Here is an 18,944-nt window from a genome sequence, read left to right as displayed (position 1 = left end):
TTAATGAAAAAACAAGGTATAAAAGTTATCACAGGAGGATTTCAATTTTTGTTTGGATAGGTCTGAATAATCATTATATATATATATGAAAATCTAAGGCTTATGGTTGGTTATTTTCATGAGTTTTTTATATAATTGGATAAAACTAATAAATATTACCTTTTAAAAAAGCTAAGCTTATGAGCATAACGAATAGATCGACAGAAAATAGTATCTGATCTTTGCTAATGGTATGAACTATCTCATCCCTCATGAGTGATATAAGGATCACCTGACTGATATGTTAACCAGATCTGAGAAGCCTGCCTGCCAATTTCCACATCACACTCAGGAGCCAACTTGAGTTCCACCTGTTTCACAAAGCTCCCACAAGTCTATACCAGTCTCTCTCTCTTCTGGTATTCGAGCATCCTGGCAGTGATTAATTATTTATTTATTGCTCAAGCATTGTTTTGATATTTTTGTTATTTTTTTTCAAAGATTTTATTTATTTATTTGACAGACAAAGATCACAAGTAGGCAGAGAGGCAGGCAGAGAGAGAGGAGGAAGCAGGCTCCCTGCTGAGCAGAGAACCTGATGCGGGGCTCGATCCCAGGACCCTGGGATCATGACCTGAGCCGAAGGCAGAGGCTTCAACCCAGTTCTGTCTCAAAGATAACATAAGCCCCTCATGGGGAGTAAACCCACCCCTACTGCCTAGACCCAGAACCCTCAGCACAGTGCTGTGTACGTGTTAGGTACATTGCAAGCAGATATCACACTTAACTGAATCATATCACAGAAGACTGGCCAACCAAAACTTTGAAACTGAATGAAATATATATTATTGCAATAGTACTCCTTAGGCATTTTTATGTTCCTTTAAGTTCTGGACCAATATTAACTCTAGTCTTAACAGCTACTGGCTGTTTCAGGGATGTGGGGATAAAGATTTCCAGCTAAATACAGAAAGACAAGTAGCAGCACTCAAATACAACATTAAAAATTAAGAAAAAAAGGTAAGAAGATAACATTACATTCTCAAGAAAATGAATAGTACCCTATGATTCCAGAAGCAAATATAACAGAAGAGACACAGTGAGAGTCAAGAGAAATTCTATAGGTTAGTCTAGAAATCAGATAAATATGCCAACACAGAGGAGGAGCATGGGCTAGACAGAACTTCCCAAAAGAAGGCTTCTGTGGTGGCCAACCTATGGCTAACCAATAACCAGAATGGGCAACAGGGAAAGTGGAAGAGCCAGAAGAGAATTGTAAAAATTATACGAGTTTTGATAATGAGAAAATTTGAAGAGAAAATTAATGGAAAAAAAAAGAAAATTAATGGGATTTTTCAACTTGGAAAAGGAGAGGCCATAGGCCATTAATTGCAGTAGCTGAACATTCTCTATCTAGTCCCAGAGGGGTAAAATCAGTCTTACTTATACATAAGGAAGGTTTCCCAATAGGCAGGCTTGTGAACTACTGTAGTAGTGGTTAACCAGAGGCCAAAAGAGGGGGAAACAGGGTGTCTGTGGCCAAGTGGAAATTCCAAGAAGGGAATATTTGGGGAGGGAATTGGTTCCAATACAATCTCAAGGTCCCCTCCATCCTTATAACCAGTGATTTCTTAATAACGTATTGTACAGCAAAGGTTTATAAAACCCAGAAAATACAGGCTAAAGAAAATTACAATATTAAGAATAGGGAAGGCAGAAAATTTTCACTTCTCCTTTTTTTTTTTCACTTCTCCTTTTTAATACCTATGATAATCTTATATCCTAATTACAAGTCTTTCTACCCCATCCAGTAACTGGGCTAATACATATGCATCCCAAAGGTCAGGAAAATAGAGTATAAATGCAGCTTTTGAAATACTTAGAGCCATCCCAGCCTTCACTAAATGGCCCTGTCTAGACAACTAAGCTGTTTTAGTTCTTAAACCTGGCTCTCACTTAATGCCATCAGCTTTTCTGTGTCTAGAAGTCTGATCCCTCTTTTCAATCTCTTAACATCAAGAAGTCAGATCATCTGGCTTATAAGAATTGTTTGTAAACTAAGAGTAAATAGGCAAAGAGAAAAGTAGTTAGGTAACTCTCTTGAGAATAGAATCACCTAAAGTCAATCTCTTGCGAATGACACATTTTAGCAGCTTTCAAAGGCTTTTTTTCTGATACCCACAGAAGAGAGAGACTTTATGGAAGTCTCTCACCTTCCCAAGAGGAGAGTACAGCACACCATTAAAACAAAGGCTTTTTTCTTTCCCAGTCCCCTCCTAGTGGACGACCATGTTCTAGAGACTCAAAGATGCTAGGTCATTTAAACAATAAAAATAATCTCTATAATATTCCACAGTGAAATGCTAAGATGTAACTAAATATATTTCCCAATACATAGATTAATTCATAAATTTGTTGTTGCCTCTATTACCTGTCTCTTCCTTATTAATAAATTGTATTAGAAGCTACCATTTATGGAATTCCAAGCACCATTCTAGGTACTTTACATATACATTATTTATAATCCTATCACAATTGTGTAAGGAATAAATACAATCATTATTTTCTAAGAAAGAAAACAGAGGCAAAGAGGAGATAAGTAATAATTTTCCCTAAGATTCCAGAGCCAGAAAGTACTAGAGCAGGGATTCCAGTCTGGGTCTATTTTATTCCAAACTCCACCCTCTCTCCACTTTGCAAGCACTTTCTCATGCTGTATCTACTGGATATCAGCTCTCTGAGAATATTACATTCCATTTCTCTAATAAAGATAGGATAATATTCTTCATCATTGTAATTCAGGTCTCTCAATCACACTTAATATGCTTCTACCACCTGAGTTTAAAATCCGCCAAAGAAGGAACATGAAGAGTTTGCAGTACTAATACTCCAGCTCAAATAAAGCAAATGGGTGCTTCTTTAATTTAATGGATATATCATGAAGATACCATTTTTTGTTAATTTTCATGGGCTTCCTCCTTTCATATTTGAATAGAATAAGAGTCATGCATCCGAATAATGCAAGATGTTAAGATCCTGAGGTCAGGGATCAAAGTCTTATTCAATTCTATAGGCCCAAGGTCCATATGTGGTAGACATTCTACACCTGATTGTCATTAAAGATAGAGGCAATGATTATCAACCTCTAAAAGTAACATTTTACGATACGTAAAACATTCTGAACAGCAAAAAAGACTCCATGTTTCAAAAAATGTGTTTTTGGTCTGCAGGTGAACTTCCTACCTCTCGATCCTTGAGTTTCATAGCAAGCACCAACTGATGTCTGTGGTTGGTGAGAGCCTCCCGATAATTCCCTTTGGAGAAGAATGCAGAGCCCAGATTCCCATGAGCTCGGCATTCTCCTGTCTGGTCACCTAAAGTGGATTTAAAAAAAAAAGATAAAATTTCTCTAAGTTGGAGTGTTAATTGTAATTTATAATGCCCATCGTAATTTAAGAACCACAGATTTACTAGCTAAGATTTCATTTGCTTCTTTTAGAAAAGTATTTTCTTTTTCTACAAGACTCAGTGTAGTAAGTTATGGTCCTAGAACTTAAAGCTCTGGACAATAACTGTTGTTATAACATAAACTACATTTGGGGACATAGGTATCCCTGAAATGAGAGGTTAAAGACCTTGACACAAACGAGCTGCTATGAGTCACCTCAATGCTCTGCTAAATGACCTCAGATTCTGAACAACCATCAGCGTGTTGATTCAGTCATTTAACTAAACCCACTATGACATGTTGCTTCTTTACAAGCGTGCTGATGATAGATCTACTGTACTCTTCTCTTCCTGCAGTGCTGCAAGTCACTGAATAATCACTGTAACAACGATCATAATCATAAACCACACTTATTTTACAGATGAGGAAATGGTAGTACCAAGAGGTGAGGCAACTTGCAGAAGGTCATATGGCTAGTAAGTGGCAGAGTGGGGATTCTAAACTCAGCCTTCTGGCTCCACAGGCCACACTCTCAACCACTGCACTATACTGTTACTTCTGACAAAATGCTGATGCATTCTAAGATAGACAAAAATTAAAATTAAGATGAAGGATTCACCCATCAATACTATCACTTGGGATATTAAATCTGTTAGCCCAAATCTCTGAAGAGGGCAATGAATATGTTAATCCACAGAACTCGGCCTTTTGGGAGACTTGCTATCTTGTTATAAGAAAAGCCCTGAAGACCTAAGTACTCTAAAACAGAGAACATTCTAGAGACACACTCACTTTTCATTGCATATGTTATTCCCATCCATGTAAGGTTAATCAGCTTTATTTCCTTTCTGTATTGAAATAAAAGACAGAAGCAACCCTACCTAAGGTCTTGGCTACATCCAAGTCCTGCTGCATGTATCCAGTACTCTTCTCCGTGTTTCCAAGAGACCAGTAAGCACTGCTCAGGGCAGAGAAAACAGAACCTCTCAGTTTGAGGCTGCAGGTGCCAATCTTGAGAGCAGCTTCTAAGACAACCACAGAGGCCCCATGATGGCCAGCTGTCAGGAGTTCCTGCCCAACCACAGACACGACCACAAAGGGGCTCTTGTCCAGTTTCATTTTCTGAAGCTGCTGATAAGTGGGCTCGAGGGAGTCTGGGGAGAAAAGAAAAAGGAGACAAGAGAATGTAGGATGATATACAAAACAATCTTTTGTAATATGCTCTAGAAACAAATGTGTATCATACCTCTTTATGGGCCATTTCAAGTACAAACTCTTCAACCCTTAATCTAGCACCACCCCGAGTGTCCACTTATCTAGACAACCCCATAACCCCAGCCTCCGTCTGGTACGTAGTCCCCTGCTTCACACTGCACCTGCATAAGCCACACTCACCTTCTCTTCTGGTCTTTCTTTGACTTTAGCATGCCATTTCCCCCAAACAGTTTTCCCTCCTCCATCCTGCTGTCTTCTCAAAATCTTATAAACACAACCCTTAAGTTTGGACTCCACCATATGGTATTCCCAGGCCCTCCAGCCCACCTGACTCTTCATATCTAAACTTTGGCTGCATTTTTATAATAGGTATTGCTGTTTGACTCTTAACTATATTAGAATTGTTCCATGTATGTTAATTTTTAAGGCATTTCCCCAGCTAAATGCGAACACTGCTATAGAGTGTTTAATGCTTTACAATAATGCCATAGCAATTGGCACAATGTGGGCACTAAATTGAAAGCTTCCTGTTGCAACACAGGTGATAGTCCCTAATACATCTGGAGTTCAATAAACATTTGTGCAATCTGAATCTGAATGACTGATTAATAAAACTCCATCTACCTTTTCCCTGGAAGATGAACTCAAAGACGCTCTCCCAACAAAATCCCCATCATCCTCACTGCAACCCAGCATCCGCTGCTTTTTCTAAGACCAGTATGACCAAATAAAAAAGTATTACCAGCTTTTGTTGGGGTGACAAATGAAAGCATAAAAGAAAAAATCATCTGAATGTACTAAGGTAAGACAGAAGACAAAATTAAGGTTGATCTCATTTTATTTTCATGTGGTATCTGGAAAGGACACGGACTAGGGCTCTGAAAGCCACAAAGAGATTCTTTCCACCTGAGTCTTAGAGGATGACTTCTAAGTGCCTTCTCCCCACCCTCCCATTTTTTTTTTAAAGACAATTGCAGAGCCACTGGCTATAACCCTACAATGACGTGGCACTTACAACACATTTGTTAGCTTTCATGAAAAACTATTTCACATTAGTTGTTTCACTGTACATATGTTAAAAAAAAAAAGAACTATTAAAACGCTGGTCTCTTTAAATCTTGAATATCTCAGCCAACAGTACTGCATTAAAATGTAATTTTTACAATTTATGGCTCTGAATTTCAACTCCACACTGAGGAGCTCTCATCTGAATCAACATTACCACAGAAACCTCGAAACCTACTGGTGCCTAAAGCATTTTCCCCCCTTCAATCAGATCACTAAATAGAGAACAAAGAACATTTTTACACCTGTCAAGATGCAAGTGTGAGTAGTACCAGTAAACACTAGCTAACCAATAGGGTTAAATACAGGCACAAGAACCCAGGAATTACTAGAATAGAAAAGAATAGGACCATACTGAAATCAATGTGAGCAGAATTTGGTGGTACCCACTGATGGGTCTGGCAGCCAATGATGATCTTATTAGCATCCCACCAGCCAATTAGCAGAAGCAAAAATAACAGAATTTTGAAGCTGAAAAGACCTCGAAAATACCCATCTTAGCAATGATGCCTCTAAGTTCTGAAGTGATTTACCTAAGTTCAGACAGCTTAGAACAGAGCCAAGACCAGAACCTACTGCAGGGCTCTAAGGCCAGGCTCTCTGATGTCATACCAGGCAAAATTCTTAGTTATTGACAAAAGAAACCAATCTTGGCTGGTTTTAAGTAGAAAAGAAATGCACTGAAGAGCTATTGCCAAGGGCAAAAAAGCAGGCCTCCAGACCCACAGTCAAAATCGTGCCACAAAAACTCTGTAGTGAAAGCAACATGACCATCACAACTAAACACAGGACATCACAGCTTCCAATGCTGCCTCCGCCACCACTGAATGCCACCTTTAGAAAACAGACGTCACAACTGCCAACCAGCACCATCAGAACAAGCTCTGTGTTATCCTTTTAGCTCCTAACTCAGAGGTGGCTCTTAGCTGCAAAGGAGGATGGGAACATTAGGATCCGATGATTTCAGCTTTTACAGTGGAAGGCAGGAGGCAGAAAGAGAAAAGGGAATTCACAAAACACGGGAAGAGCGTTCAGACACAGAGAGACCAAAATGACTACTAGTCAACAAAGATACCATGCTTCAGCTGGTGATTTTTTTTTTTTTAAACCATAGCAACTATAGCCAAAAAAGGAGCCTTCTAACTGAACTCTAAAACTGTATCATGTTAGAAAGAAGAGAAAACATTGCCACAATTAAAGGACTGAAGGAAATACCTGGAAGATGACCCCTGCCAAAAAAGGAAAGAAAGAAAGAAATCTTCAATTGTATAAATTTTCACTAAATAAAAACACAGTTGAAGGAACAAGAGGTAAAAGAACAAATTTCCATTTGCAGTATATTGGAAAAAGACTATAAATACATTAACAGATAAAATAAATGTAAGCTCATATACATACATGTCATAAGAGTTTGGAAAAGGGAGTGATTATTAAGGGTAATCAGAAAGCTTCATGGAAACATAACTTGATTTCTTAGAGAAAGGGTAGGTAGGACTTGGACAAGTCTTTGTTTTTTGTTTTTTGTTTTTCCCTGTGAGAGTAGAGGGTATTTTAGGCAGAAGATTTGTCCTAAACAAAGGTGCCAGGAGAAGATAGGCACATGGAATGATAGAGAATGAAGAACAGGCCAGCTTGAAGGGACCAGAGAATATTATAGGAAAGGAAGCAGATGTGGAATAATGGGAGGAAATACTCAGCTAAGGAAAAAGAGATGTGGATTTCAAAGCCACACAGCTTCTACCTCCTTACTTTGTCAGATGTATAGATTGTGACTCTGGTAATGGTTATATAAATCTATAATGTTATAGCTATGCCTATGTCTATATATACTTGTGGACACATTCACGTAAACAAATACATATGTACATACATGGATGTACATCTATGTGCATAGATATGTGCACAGATATATACATAAAAGTCCATTTCACTTTCTGTATATTTAAATTTTTAATATCAAATTTCTCTGCTCTAGCCTGTAATTATGTCTCATTGGCCCACACTCTTTAGTCGGAAGCTCTGGTTAGCAGGTATACATGCTTTTGATAAAAAAAAGAGGTAAGACAAGGGGGTTTTTTTGATGTAAAAAAAATATAGGCTAGATCAGCTATCTCTGAGATTCTTTCCAATTCTACTTTTCTATTGCTCTAATTCCTATTCTAGAGTAAACAGGCTATTAGCAAGGAGACAAATTTTGTGATTTTATCAGGCTAGGTGGAACAGATTTGTCAGCCTGTAGCCGTTAAGATGTTTTCCTTTTAGAAACTATGCATGATATATGAAATAGCCTATGTTAAACCAACTACGTAAAAATGTAGAGGGCCTCTGCAACATTCACTGAATACCACTTATTGCTTTCAAAATGCATAGGCTTTAAGATTGTAAGATGAACGAAGTCACATTTCTTGACATTTGAAGAGCTTGTAGGAACATAGTAGAGACTATTAATAAACAATCTCACTCAGTGAATAGATATACTATATTTCATCAGTTCTGAGACACACATTTATTCATATATTAACATCACTGGATTTGGGATTTAACATCTCTAAACATGATGGTGCCTCACAGTGATCTGTCACTTCCATGTCTAAATAGGTCCAACAGAGCTCTATCAGTTTATATAAATTAAAAAGTTAAATCACAAGAAAGAATTATGTCATCATTCAAAAATCAAGGTAATTAACATTTTCACAGATTTCAATTTGTCTATGGCACTATGAGACCCAGAGACCTCCAAGTTACCCTTATAACATTTCCATATATCCATGATTATAAAAACCTGGTGATATCACTACCAGTTACTCTTGGATACATCACTAAAATATAGTACTGCACTGCAAATCCAGGAGACTGACGGAAACCATTCTGAAATAAATCTCCAAAACAATGATCCAAAGAGAGAATTACTCTCTAATGAAAGATAAGAAAGTAAGCAAAGTATTATGAGTGTAAACTACTCCCAAAACCCCAAATTTAGAGGAGAGGTTCATAACATTCTGTTAATTTTAATGGTCACCTTTTCTTAGGGTGATTCCTTAAAAAGGCAACTAAATTAAAAACCACTTGGCTGTCACGAAAGGATAACTGTTGTATGACTCCACATATAGAAGGTACCTAGAGTAGTTAAATTCACAGACAGAAAATGGCATGGTAGTTGCCATGAGCTGGGCGGAGGGGGGGGATAGGGAGTTATTATTTATTTATTTATTTTAAAGATTTCATTTATTTATTTGAGAGAGAGAGAAATTTATTATTTATTTGAGAGAGAGAGAAAGAGAGAGATCACAAGTAGGCAGAGAAGCAGGCAGAGGGGGAGGGAGAAGCAGGCTCCCCGCTGAGCAGAGAGCCTGATGCGGGGCTCAGTCCCAGGACCCTGAGATCATGACCTGAGCCAAAGGCAGACACTTAACCCACTGAGCCACCCAGGTGTCCCTAGGGAGTTATTATTTAATGGGGACAGGGTATCAATTTGGAAAGAAGATAAAGTTCTAGAGATGGATTGTGGTGATGGTTGCACAAATCCTGTAGATGGATGTAATGCCACTGAATTGTAAAATTATAACTGATTAAAATGGTCAATTTTATGTTATATATATTTTACCATAATTAGAAAACTTTTGATTGATACAAAAAGTAAAACTTAACCCTCCTAAAAAAAAAAAAAAGAAAGAAAGAAAAAAAGAAAAGAAAAGAAAAGAAAAACAACTGACGCTTATTAGCGCTTTGTCTAAGCCATTTCACATTTTCCCAGGTTTGTTCCAAAAGGATTCAAAGGCCTTCTATAGAAATAAAAGTAGAAAATACAGAAGTCAGAATGTCAGAATGAATAGAAAGTAAGGATAAGACAAAAAAACAAAAACAAAAACAAAAACAAAAAACCTCAGCATACAGACAGGCACCCTTTAAGCCCCGGCCCATTTCCTAAAGGTGGCCAGGACATTTCAGGCTCTACACTTCACAGAAGACGAAGCAAAAGGATAAAGAGCACATCTAAAATTCCCAGACCGTTTAAAAAAAAATACACCACCACTCAGGAGAAATGCAGCTTTTCCTGGCACTGGGGGCTGAACACGAGAGGCCCCCCTGGGCAGTGCGGCGTTCCTCCCACACCCAGGCCTCCGTACCCGTCATAAATACAAGAGCAGATTAACATGGCTGTTCTGTGCACTCCTCAGGGAGAAGTGCATCACACTGAGGCGGGGAAGGTAGCCGGCAAGGGCCTGCTTATACCTTCTAGTGGCAGATTCACAAAACAATACTAGGAGGTATATATTGTCATTTCCCTCTTACAGGTGAGGACTGAGGTGTAGAGAAGGGAAGCAACCTGGCTCAGTCGATGCAATAGCAAACGGCAGCCCTGGGATTAGATTCCCATCTTTCACTAACAGAGCATTTCAGAACTAGGCCTCCTGTGAAGTGACAGCCACCTAAAAGAAAATCAAAGGGAAAGTATTCTCTGAGGGTGGGTGGCAATTAGGCAAATGAAAGGTGAGCCCCAACTTGACCCTGAGAGAAAAGCTTATCCATTCCAGAGCCATTTTCCACAAGCACTCCATAAAATTAGCTTCCCTGGATCCTCTGGAGCTGCTAGAAACACCACGACAGGTGATAACCCGTAAATGTAATAGTCTAGGTTACCGAATTAACGGGAGGAGAGAAAATATACACAAGAGAACCCTCAGCGAGAAGCAGCCCTGGCGTCTTCAGAGGAACAAATAAAGGTAAACTCAATCTCACTTTGTAATTATACTATTGAATTTGGTTGGCAGTGGTACTACGCTCTACCATGCAAATTTGCATAAACATTTACAAGATACAATGAGCTGAAATTGCTGAAAGGCTACCTGAAAAGGAGAAATGGAAAAATAGGAAAAGGATAACTTGAGAGGTCAGGGAAAAGCATATCATTTTATATTTATACTTATTTTTATATTTTCATTAACAATTTAAGGAAATACAGTATGTATAAGGATGTAAATATATCCACAGGAGAAGTAGTTTAACTGTTATCTTGGTTGGTGAACATGAATGAAACCATTAAGTAATGATTCAATAAAGTAAAATGAACTTAATCCAGTTAGCAGTATAAGCAACAATATAAAAAAAATCTAGTAAAAAAAATCAAGTAAGTTTCAACATGGATAAATATAACATATTTATTTGGGAACAAGGACATATTGATGTGGATCGGCCCTATCTTTAAAAAAAATGAAATCCTGTGTTCGCTTCGGCAGCACATATATTAAAAAAAAGAAAAAGAAATCTTGACACTACTCCAAAAGGCCAAACCACAGGGATACTGTGCACATCACTGCAGCTTTGTTTCTTTATCGAAGTACTTGGACTAGGGAGCTTCCTCTGTGACATTTAAGAATTACAAAACAAAAACAACTGATACGAAGCACCTGGGTGGCTCAGTGGGTTAAAGCCTCTGCCTTTGGCTCAGGTCATGGTCCCAGGGTTCTAGAATCGAGCCCCACATCAGGCTCCCGGCTCGGCGGGGAGCCTGCTTCCCCTTCTCTCTCTCTGCCTGCCTCTCTGCCTACTTGTGATCTCTGTCTGTCAAATAAATAAATAAAATCTTTAAAAAAAAACCAAACTGATACAACAACAGATCAGACCTCTATGTAAAGTGACCCAAACTGCACAGCTATGCAACAACAGAACAAACTGACTGGCGTGAAGATAAAATAAACAGTGGGTAAAAAATGGGCAGCAAATGATGACAGATTTTGTGAATTACAACCATATGACAAAAAGAGAGGTCATTAAGATGTGAGATGATGCCCAGAACAACACCGTGCAAAGCAACAGCCTCTATAAAATGTTGATAAGAGAAACCCACCTGGAATAGACACGGTAGTAAATGCAATGCTAAAAATAAATGAGATAAATCAAATTGCCTTAAGGAAAGAGGAGAAAATACTGAAACGCTCCAGGCACCTGTAAGAGGCAGCTTTCTCCGGGGTCAGCCTTAGGTCACTCAGTATAAGATGGGAAAGAACATGGCACAGAAAACCCTAAGGGGGACGGCAGCACTGAGTGATTTCTCGCAGTGCAGGGAAGATTTCCTTACATTTATCTAAACAAATTGCTTCAAAGGCAAAATAGTATAAGTATGATTCTGCTGATCTCAACACATTCACTCCAGTATTCTAAGGCAGCAGCAGAAGCATCTCAGAATAAGGAAGTGGTATATTCACAAACTAAATAAAAAAATGTTCCAGGTAAACTGCTTGCAGAAGGGTGTAGGGAGAGAATCAGAAAATGCCAGAAAATGGCAAGGAGAGACATTGATTTTTTTGTTGTTGTTGTCCACTTCCCCCTGCAAGCCCTGGAGCTCCAAAGCGCATCTGCTCTAAGTCGGAGTTTATTAACAGCAGGTCCCCCAGTGGGAGAAGCCATTAGGTTCCTACAAGCAAAGACTCAGCTTTGTGTGGGGTTATAAAATCACATGAGGAGAGATCTCCTTATCTCTTTTTTTCTAAAACATGCAACCTTCCACTTCCAGGAAAACATTTTTTATAAGCTATGAATCACCCAGAGACTATATGAGTCCCATTTAGTTCATCAGACTTTTACTTAGCATTTATTATGAGCCAAGTACTGTACTAGCCAATATATTAATACTATATCATGCCACAAATATTTTCAAAACTAGATAAACTATCTAATGACACTGCCATTAAAATTTTTAGGTTCATTCAAAAACATGCCATTTCAGAGATAAAACAGAGTTCTGCCTGACATAATCTAATTAATATGGAACATTATTAGCTGTCTACTGTTTGACATCAATCTGCCTTAGTGTCTCTGTCACTGCAAAGATGGTACCTGGTGTATCCTTTCAACCCAATCTGTCTAAAGGCTGCTGCAAAAATCAATGTTCCTCGAAGTGAAGCCAATCGGTTTTGGGCCTTAGAATGCCTCCAACCTCCAGTACTATTTTCAATCCATTGTTCTTCCAGAATATCAGTTGGTATAAAACAGAAGTAAGAGCAGGAGAAAACCATGTAAACTCGTGTCTATCTTTTCTCTTTCCTTTTAATTCAACATGATCTTTTCATGTTCCTCTGAAAAATGTTAGACACAGCTTACAGTTAGATCCATACTTCCTTTTATGAAATATTAGAATGTCTAATATCGTCTCTTATTTGATTATTTCTAGATGGCATATCAGTCTGAGTCAATCAATTTACCTCTAGCGGCATTTGATTTAGAGGTACAGAATCTTAGAACTATTAAAAAAAAAAAAGTATTCTTCAGATAACGCTGAAATCCAGAGAAGTTAATTCACTCACCCACAATCATATAGTTTACCAAAAAAATTTAAAATAGAATCCCAGTCCATAATATTCTGGGCCAGTGGCCCTACCACCATCCCATCACACCTCATTAACATCAGCTATCGACAGTGATTCTTAATCTTCCTTTGTGTAAAATATCCAATCTTGGCAAATTTGATAACCTATCAGTTTTCAGTGCCTGAGTCCAAGGTCTTCAATGGCTAGACATGTCCTGCTTTAAATTACTGTAGACCAACACTTTCATCCTATTTACCTCTCATGGGAGATTTCATGGCAGCTTCCACCATCCCCACCAGAAGCTGTAGACTCTTGGGGTCCTGAGCCAGTCCAGAGGCAAAGGCTGCCAGGGCATCGGCATGACGTCCGAGGTACTGGAGGGCAACACCCTGTCGGAAGTATGCCTTGAAATAAAGAAAACATAATGCATGTTTTACTTATATACTATGCTCCAAGACTGATGGTGATTCTTTATTACAACAACTGGTCAGCATACCTAAGATGGAGGTTGCCTGGGTTCAAAAATCTAGTAAACAGTTCGAAATCAATTCTGATTTCTTCCAACATCCTAAAATGTGAGCATCCTTCTTTCAAGGAAATTATATTTAAGACTTTCACTCTTTTCACTTCTAGAACACTTATTAATTCTACCACATTCTTTGGCATTTATTTACAAATTGCTTTTTTAATGATTTTAAAATATTTTTTATCCTACTTTTAACAACATAAGCTCCTCAATGACAGGTGTTTGGAGATTTTTATATATCTCACCAAAGTATTTGGTATGGTACAAGATAAATGAAAGGCACTCAAATTCCATTTATTTCACATTTTCCCCTTTTACATAATTAAAGGGAAATATCAGTGTATGATGGTTATTAAGATAATTTTAACAATGAGTAATAGAACATGGCTACATTTAATGTGGTGTTTCAGACATAGTATTTAAAAGTTGTTATCTAAAATATGTGTGCTTTGCTCAGAAACAAAATAAGATTATTGTCCTTTGTGTTCTTTAATTGGATTAGTTTAAAAACAGTATTATCAACTCTGATTAAAAGAAAACATCCTTTCTTCCAGCTAACTGCAGAAAGGGCCAGAAAGTTAGTAAAGTATTTAAATTTTAGAAAAGTCTTAAGACATGAGCAGAAAGAACAAAAAGAAGTAAATGAACAAAATGTTACTAGTACATAACTAGCAAAGGATCTTGTAGCTGATTAAATGACACAGAAAAATGATAATTAATATACTCATTGCTTATATGACATCTTCTAAAACACGTGGCCTTCTGTTTCACTTAAATAATCTTATAATATGTTTATAACACACATTTAACTTTTTAGTCCAATATACCTTGAAATTATCACAAATTGTATTCATGGGATCTAAATGAAGTTTCAAACAACTCCTAAAACTGCCACTCAATAAATTTAATACATAATTTCATATTATATACACTGAAAGAGAGCACTTTTCATGTATACAAAACATATGGACTTACCTTTTTTTTTTTTAAAGGGTTTATTTATTTATTTGACAGAGAGAGAGATCACAAGTAGGCGGAGAGAGGCAAAGGAAGGGAAGCAGGCTCCTTGCCTAGCAGAGAGCCCCATGTGGGGGTCGATCCCAGGACCCTGGGATCATGACCTAAGCTGAAGACAGGGGTTTTAACTCACTGAGCCACCCAGGTGCCCCGGACTTACCTTATCTTATTTCATTTTTATAACTCCCTGTTGAAGTAATTTAGGATGGGTAATACTATTAAGTGTTTCTATTAAGAAACAATCCATAAACAGAATGAATACTCAATTATGGGCTATTCAGACTTCTATTAGTTTAAACTACCAGCAGCTGTTAAAACTCAGACCCTAGTAAGACAATAACCTGTAAATGCACTTTCATTACTAATTCATAAGATCACTTCCTTTCAATCGACTCAGCCACAGTTTTAATCTTTAATGTGTTTATAGACATTTGTCACTACTCTATTCATGTCACATTTTAGGTGATTTCTATAATCCAAGAGGCAATATATACCACATTCCAAGTAAAAATAACTACAGTTTAGCTTTAATATAGCATTTCTGGAAAACATAAACTAAAAAAGCACATTTATTTATGTATACACATATATATGCCAAATATCTGTAAATTATTATTATTATTTATGGAGAGAGACAAAATGTCTGTAGTTTTTTATTTAAAGTATGTATTTTAAGGAACACAAAAATCTATTGTGGTAATTATTTTAATTATAATTATAATACATGTAAGTCAAATCATACTATACATCCTCAACCAATACAGACAGCACTGTTATTTCAATAAAATTGGGCAGAAAATACACACAAAAATCTTATAAGAGTCTCAATGAATTTGAAAATTTTTTTAAAGATTTTATTTATTTATTTATTTATTTATTTATTTATTTTTAATACAGTAGTGATTTTTTTTTTTTTTAAGATTTTTATTTATTTATTTGACAGACAGATCTCAAGTAGGCAGAGAGGCAGGCAGAGAGAGAGAGAGAGGAGGAAGCAGGCTCCACGCTGAGCAGAGAGCCCGATGTGGGGCTCGATCCCAGGACCCTGGGATCATGACCCGAGCAGAAGGCAGAGGCTTTAACCCACTGAGCCACTCAGGCGCCCCTTATTTATTTATTTGACAGGCAGAGATCACAAGTAGGCAGAGAGGCAGGCAGAGAGAGAGGGGGAAGCAGGCTCCCTGCTGAGCAAAGAGCCTGATGCGGGGCTCAATCCCAGGACCCCGAGATCATGACCTGAGCCGAAGGCAGAGGCTTAACCCACTGAGCCACCCAGGTGCCCCTGAATTTGATAATTTCTTGTATATTTAAAACAAAACTTAATCATTCATTACTTCACTGAAAAAACAACTGCTTTCCATGTCTGACAATGAAATCACTGAAAAGTATGATTTAGCTATTCTGTCCAGGTAGGCAAAGTACAGTGTTAAATGCAAGTTAGGGTCACAGATTACACAGCAGTTACACAAGAACAGTGTGCACATTTTGTTTTCTTAGGACACTCAGGAGATGAGATGAGAAAAAGTACAACTTGGCCATGCTGCCCACAATCCTGGCTTCCTTTTTTCAGAAGATTTTGGAAAGAGGTATAACAGAGAAGGCTCAAAAGTCTCCCTTGGTCCTGCCTTATGCCCCTCTAGAACCCTAAGCTCAACTTTGTAAGATTTCCTCAATTAAAAGGCTTAAGAGTTGCATCCCTGTCAAGACAAAGCATAATTAGATCAAATTGTGACAAACCCCTGTTCCAAACTCATAGATCGGGACTCCCCAACTTTTTCCATACAATATTCATTGCATGTACAGACAGCTGTTGAAAAATATTAGCTATCTATATTAGTTATCTGTACTTTTGTGAGAGAAATGCCACTATGGAGTTGAACTGATGATGATAAAACAAGGACTGTTGGTTACTATGATAGAATAAAAAGAATTTAGCACAGTGTGCCTGACACGGAGTAAATACACAATAAAAGTAGCTATTTTGATTAGTTAATGAGAAAAGAATCACAATAAGAATACATAATTACAGACCCACAGAATATAAGGGTAGTCCAAGAAATAGTTCAAAATTCTACTATTCAATATAACATGATCCAATCATGTCATTGCTTTTTTTTTTAATTTTTTTTTTAAGATTTTATTTATTTATTTGACAGAGATCACAAGTAGGCAGAGAGGAAGGCAGAGAGAGAGAGGAGGAAGCAGGCTCCCTGCTGAACAGAGAGCCCGATGTGGGGCTCGATCCCAGGACCCTGGGACCATGACCTGAGCCGAATGCAGAGGCTTTAACCCACTGAGCCACCCAGGCGCCCCCCTATCACTGCTTTATTCATTCCTCCCCTTGCTCCCTAAGAGACTGCTTGCAATTGGGAACTCATAGCGTTAAGGCTCCCAGACAAAATTTCATCCACCCAACTAAGACAAATTAGTATTATCTGGTCTTGAGAGATTCAGCAGCCACTCACAGGATCTTCTGCCAGTCTTTCCCAAGGGAAGGTCAAGGTGTGCGGAGATGCACAGCTGTTCACCGTAGCTTCAAGAGAATTGATGTGATCTGCTGTAGCCTATCTGCTTCACCCCTACTGGTTTGTGCTACTAATTTTTCTCTTACAGACACCAGAGAAGCTCACAGTTTTCACAGGAACCTACTTCATCTGGGAAAGGGGCAAATTTTTATCATTAAGGATTGAGCAGAAGCAGCATATGCTCAGCATGGCAAGGGAAGGGGGGCCCCACACAGCAATGTTGAACCCTTGGTGCACAGCCAACCTCAGCAACCCCCTCACATATACCACATTCTAGCCACAGGTTATGCAGCAGATGGAGAAGGAAGGGCATAGCGGGTTCACTACTCAGAGCACCTATACCCTGAGAAAAATGGTTTTAATCTGAAGTTTTAGCCAAGAAGAGAAACTTAAAAGGACTTAGTGAATACACTGGACTGAAGGTGAGATGCCTAGAGTTTCGAGTGTCGCAGAGTCATTCACCACAAAGAAGCCTCAATGATTATTCCACACACACTACTAAATAACCCCACAAATAATACAAATACAACTGGTTACAAGAATAAATTTCCATGCTTCCTTCCTTCCATTAGCATTCCCAAAAAATCTACAGCACCAGGCACTGTGATGCGTACCACAAATAAAAAGAAACAGGCAGGACTCTCAGCCTCAAGCTACGCACAATCCAGAGGGGAAGAATATAAAAAGCTGTAAACGTCGTGACTGCTACTTTAGTAGCTGCTTACTAATAATAAGGGCTTGTAATATTTCAGCAGTAATAAAAATGTAACTAACGACCAAAGTATTTACGCCCATTGTTGAAATTGTTAGTATTTGCTTTTTATTATGTGGCCATTCCTCTCATCTCAGAGAGTCTGCAACGGACTGAATGTTTGTATCCCTCCAAAATTAGTATGTTGAAACCTAATCCCCACCGTGATGCTATCTGGAGGTGCAGTTTTAGGGAAGTGGTTAGGTCATGAGAGTGGAGCCCCCAGGAATGAGATCAGTGCTCTTATAAAAGAAATCCAAGAGCTCCCTCTTCCCTTCTGGCATGTCAGGACACAGCAAGGCATAGACACTAGGAAGTGGGCCCTTACCAGACCCTAAATCTGCTGTCACCTTGATCTTGGACTTCCCAACAAGAAATGTTTGTTGTTTAAGCTACCTGGCCTATGGTATTTGGTTACAACAGTCCAGATGGACTAAAACGGGGTTAAAGTACAAACACACAAAGACTAAACGTGGGAAACGGTAAGTTCTTCATGCTTCAAGCACCCCTTGAACCAGTGAAAGACCCGCAAGCCTTTACTTTCAACATCCCATTTCTGGTTTCCATTTCTAAAACATCCGTGAAATCGGTCCTAACATAACATACTACTCTATCACAGCTCAAGTCAGTGATATAAATTACTATGCTCATGGGCACATGTATATATTACAGACTGTTTGAACATTTTTACATTTTCTATAGAATAAATACGTCTATAACATGGTGATATACCTACTACCCAATCATACCGCCTGCTACCACATCATCGCCATCTTTCTCAACAATGTTTATAAATTGCAGAACTATTTTACTGCATTTTACCTTATTATTTTATTTAAAAATGCATGGAAATGGGGAAAATAGAAATACCAATTCTTGTTTTTAAAAAGCAGCGGTATTAATCTATAATTTAACACAACTGGGTCAAAATGAAAATGATTACAGGGTGCCAAAGGCAGAAAAACCTTAATATCACTGGATGTACACAGAACAACTGATTGCTCAGTTGTGATGGAAAAGAATAAAATTAGAGAATATGAAAAAATGATTCTTAAAAAGGAAAGGCATGATTGGAGATTTTATTGTTTAGTTATCTAGGAATTAACACTTC

The 18,944-nt window shown here is 38.1% G+C and overlaps 1 protein-coding gene across 1 annotated transcript in view; it reads right to left on the bottom strand.

Moving 5' to 3' along the window:
- Nucleotides 1–18,944, bottom strand: part of LOC111160024 (tetratricopeptide repeat domain 28) — a 596,564-nt gene that overhangs the window by 279,398 nt on the left and 298,222 nt on the right. The window contains 3 exon segments of the mRNA XM_022522789.1: nt 3,223–3,353; nt 4,309–4,581; nt 13,271–13,418. Coding sequence (XP_022378497.1) covers nt 3,223–3,353; nt 4,309–4,581; nt 13,271–13,418 — 552 coding nt within the window.

This window comes from Enhydra lutris, unplaced genomic scaffold (assembly GCF_002288905.1).
Source record: "Enhydra lutris kenyoni isolate GAN:26980312 unplaced genomic scaffold, ASM228890v2 scaffoldscaffold73, whole genome shotgun sequence".
NCBI classification, from domain to species: Eukaryota; Metazoa; Chordata; class Mammalia; order Carnivora; family Mustelidae; genus Enhydra; species Enhydra lutris.
Note: the sequence above shows the minus strand (reverse complement) of the source record. Positions and strands in the feature narration are given on the sequence as shown.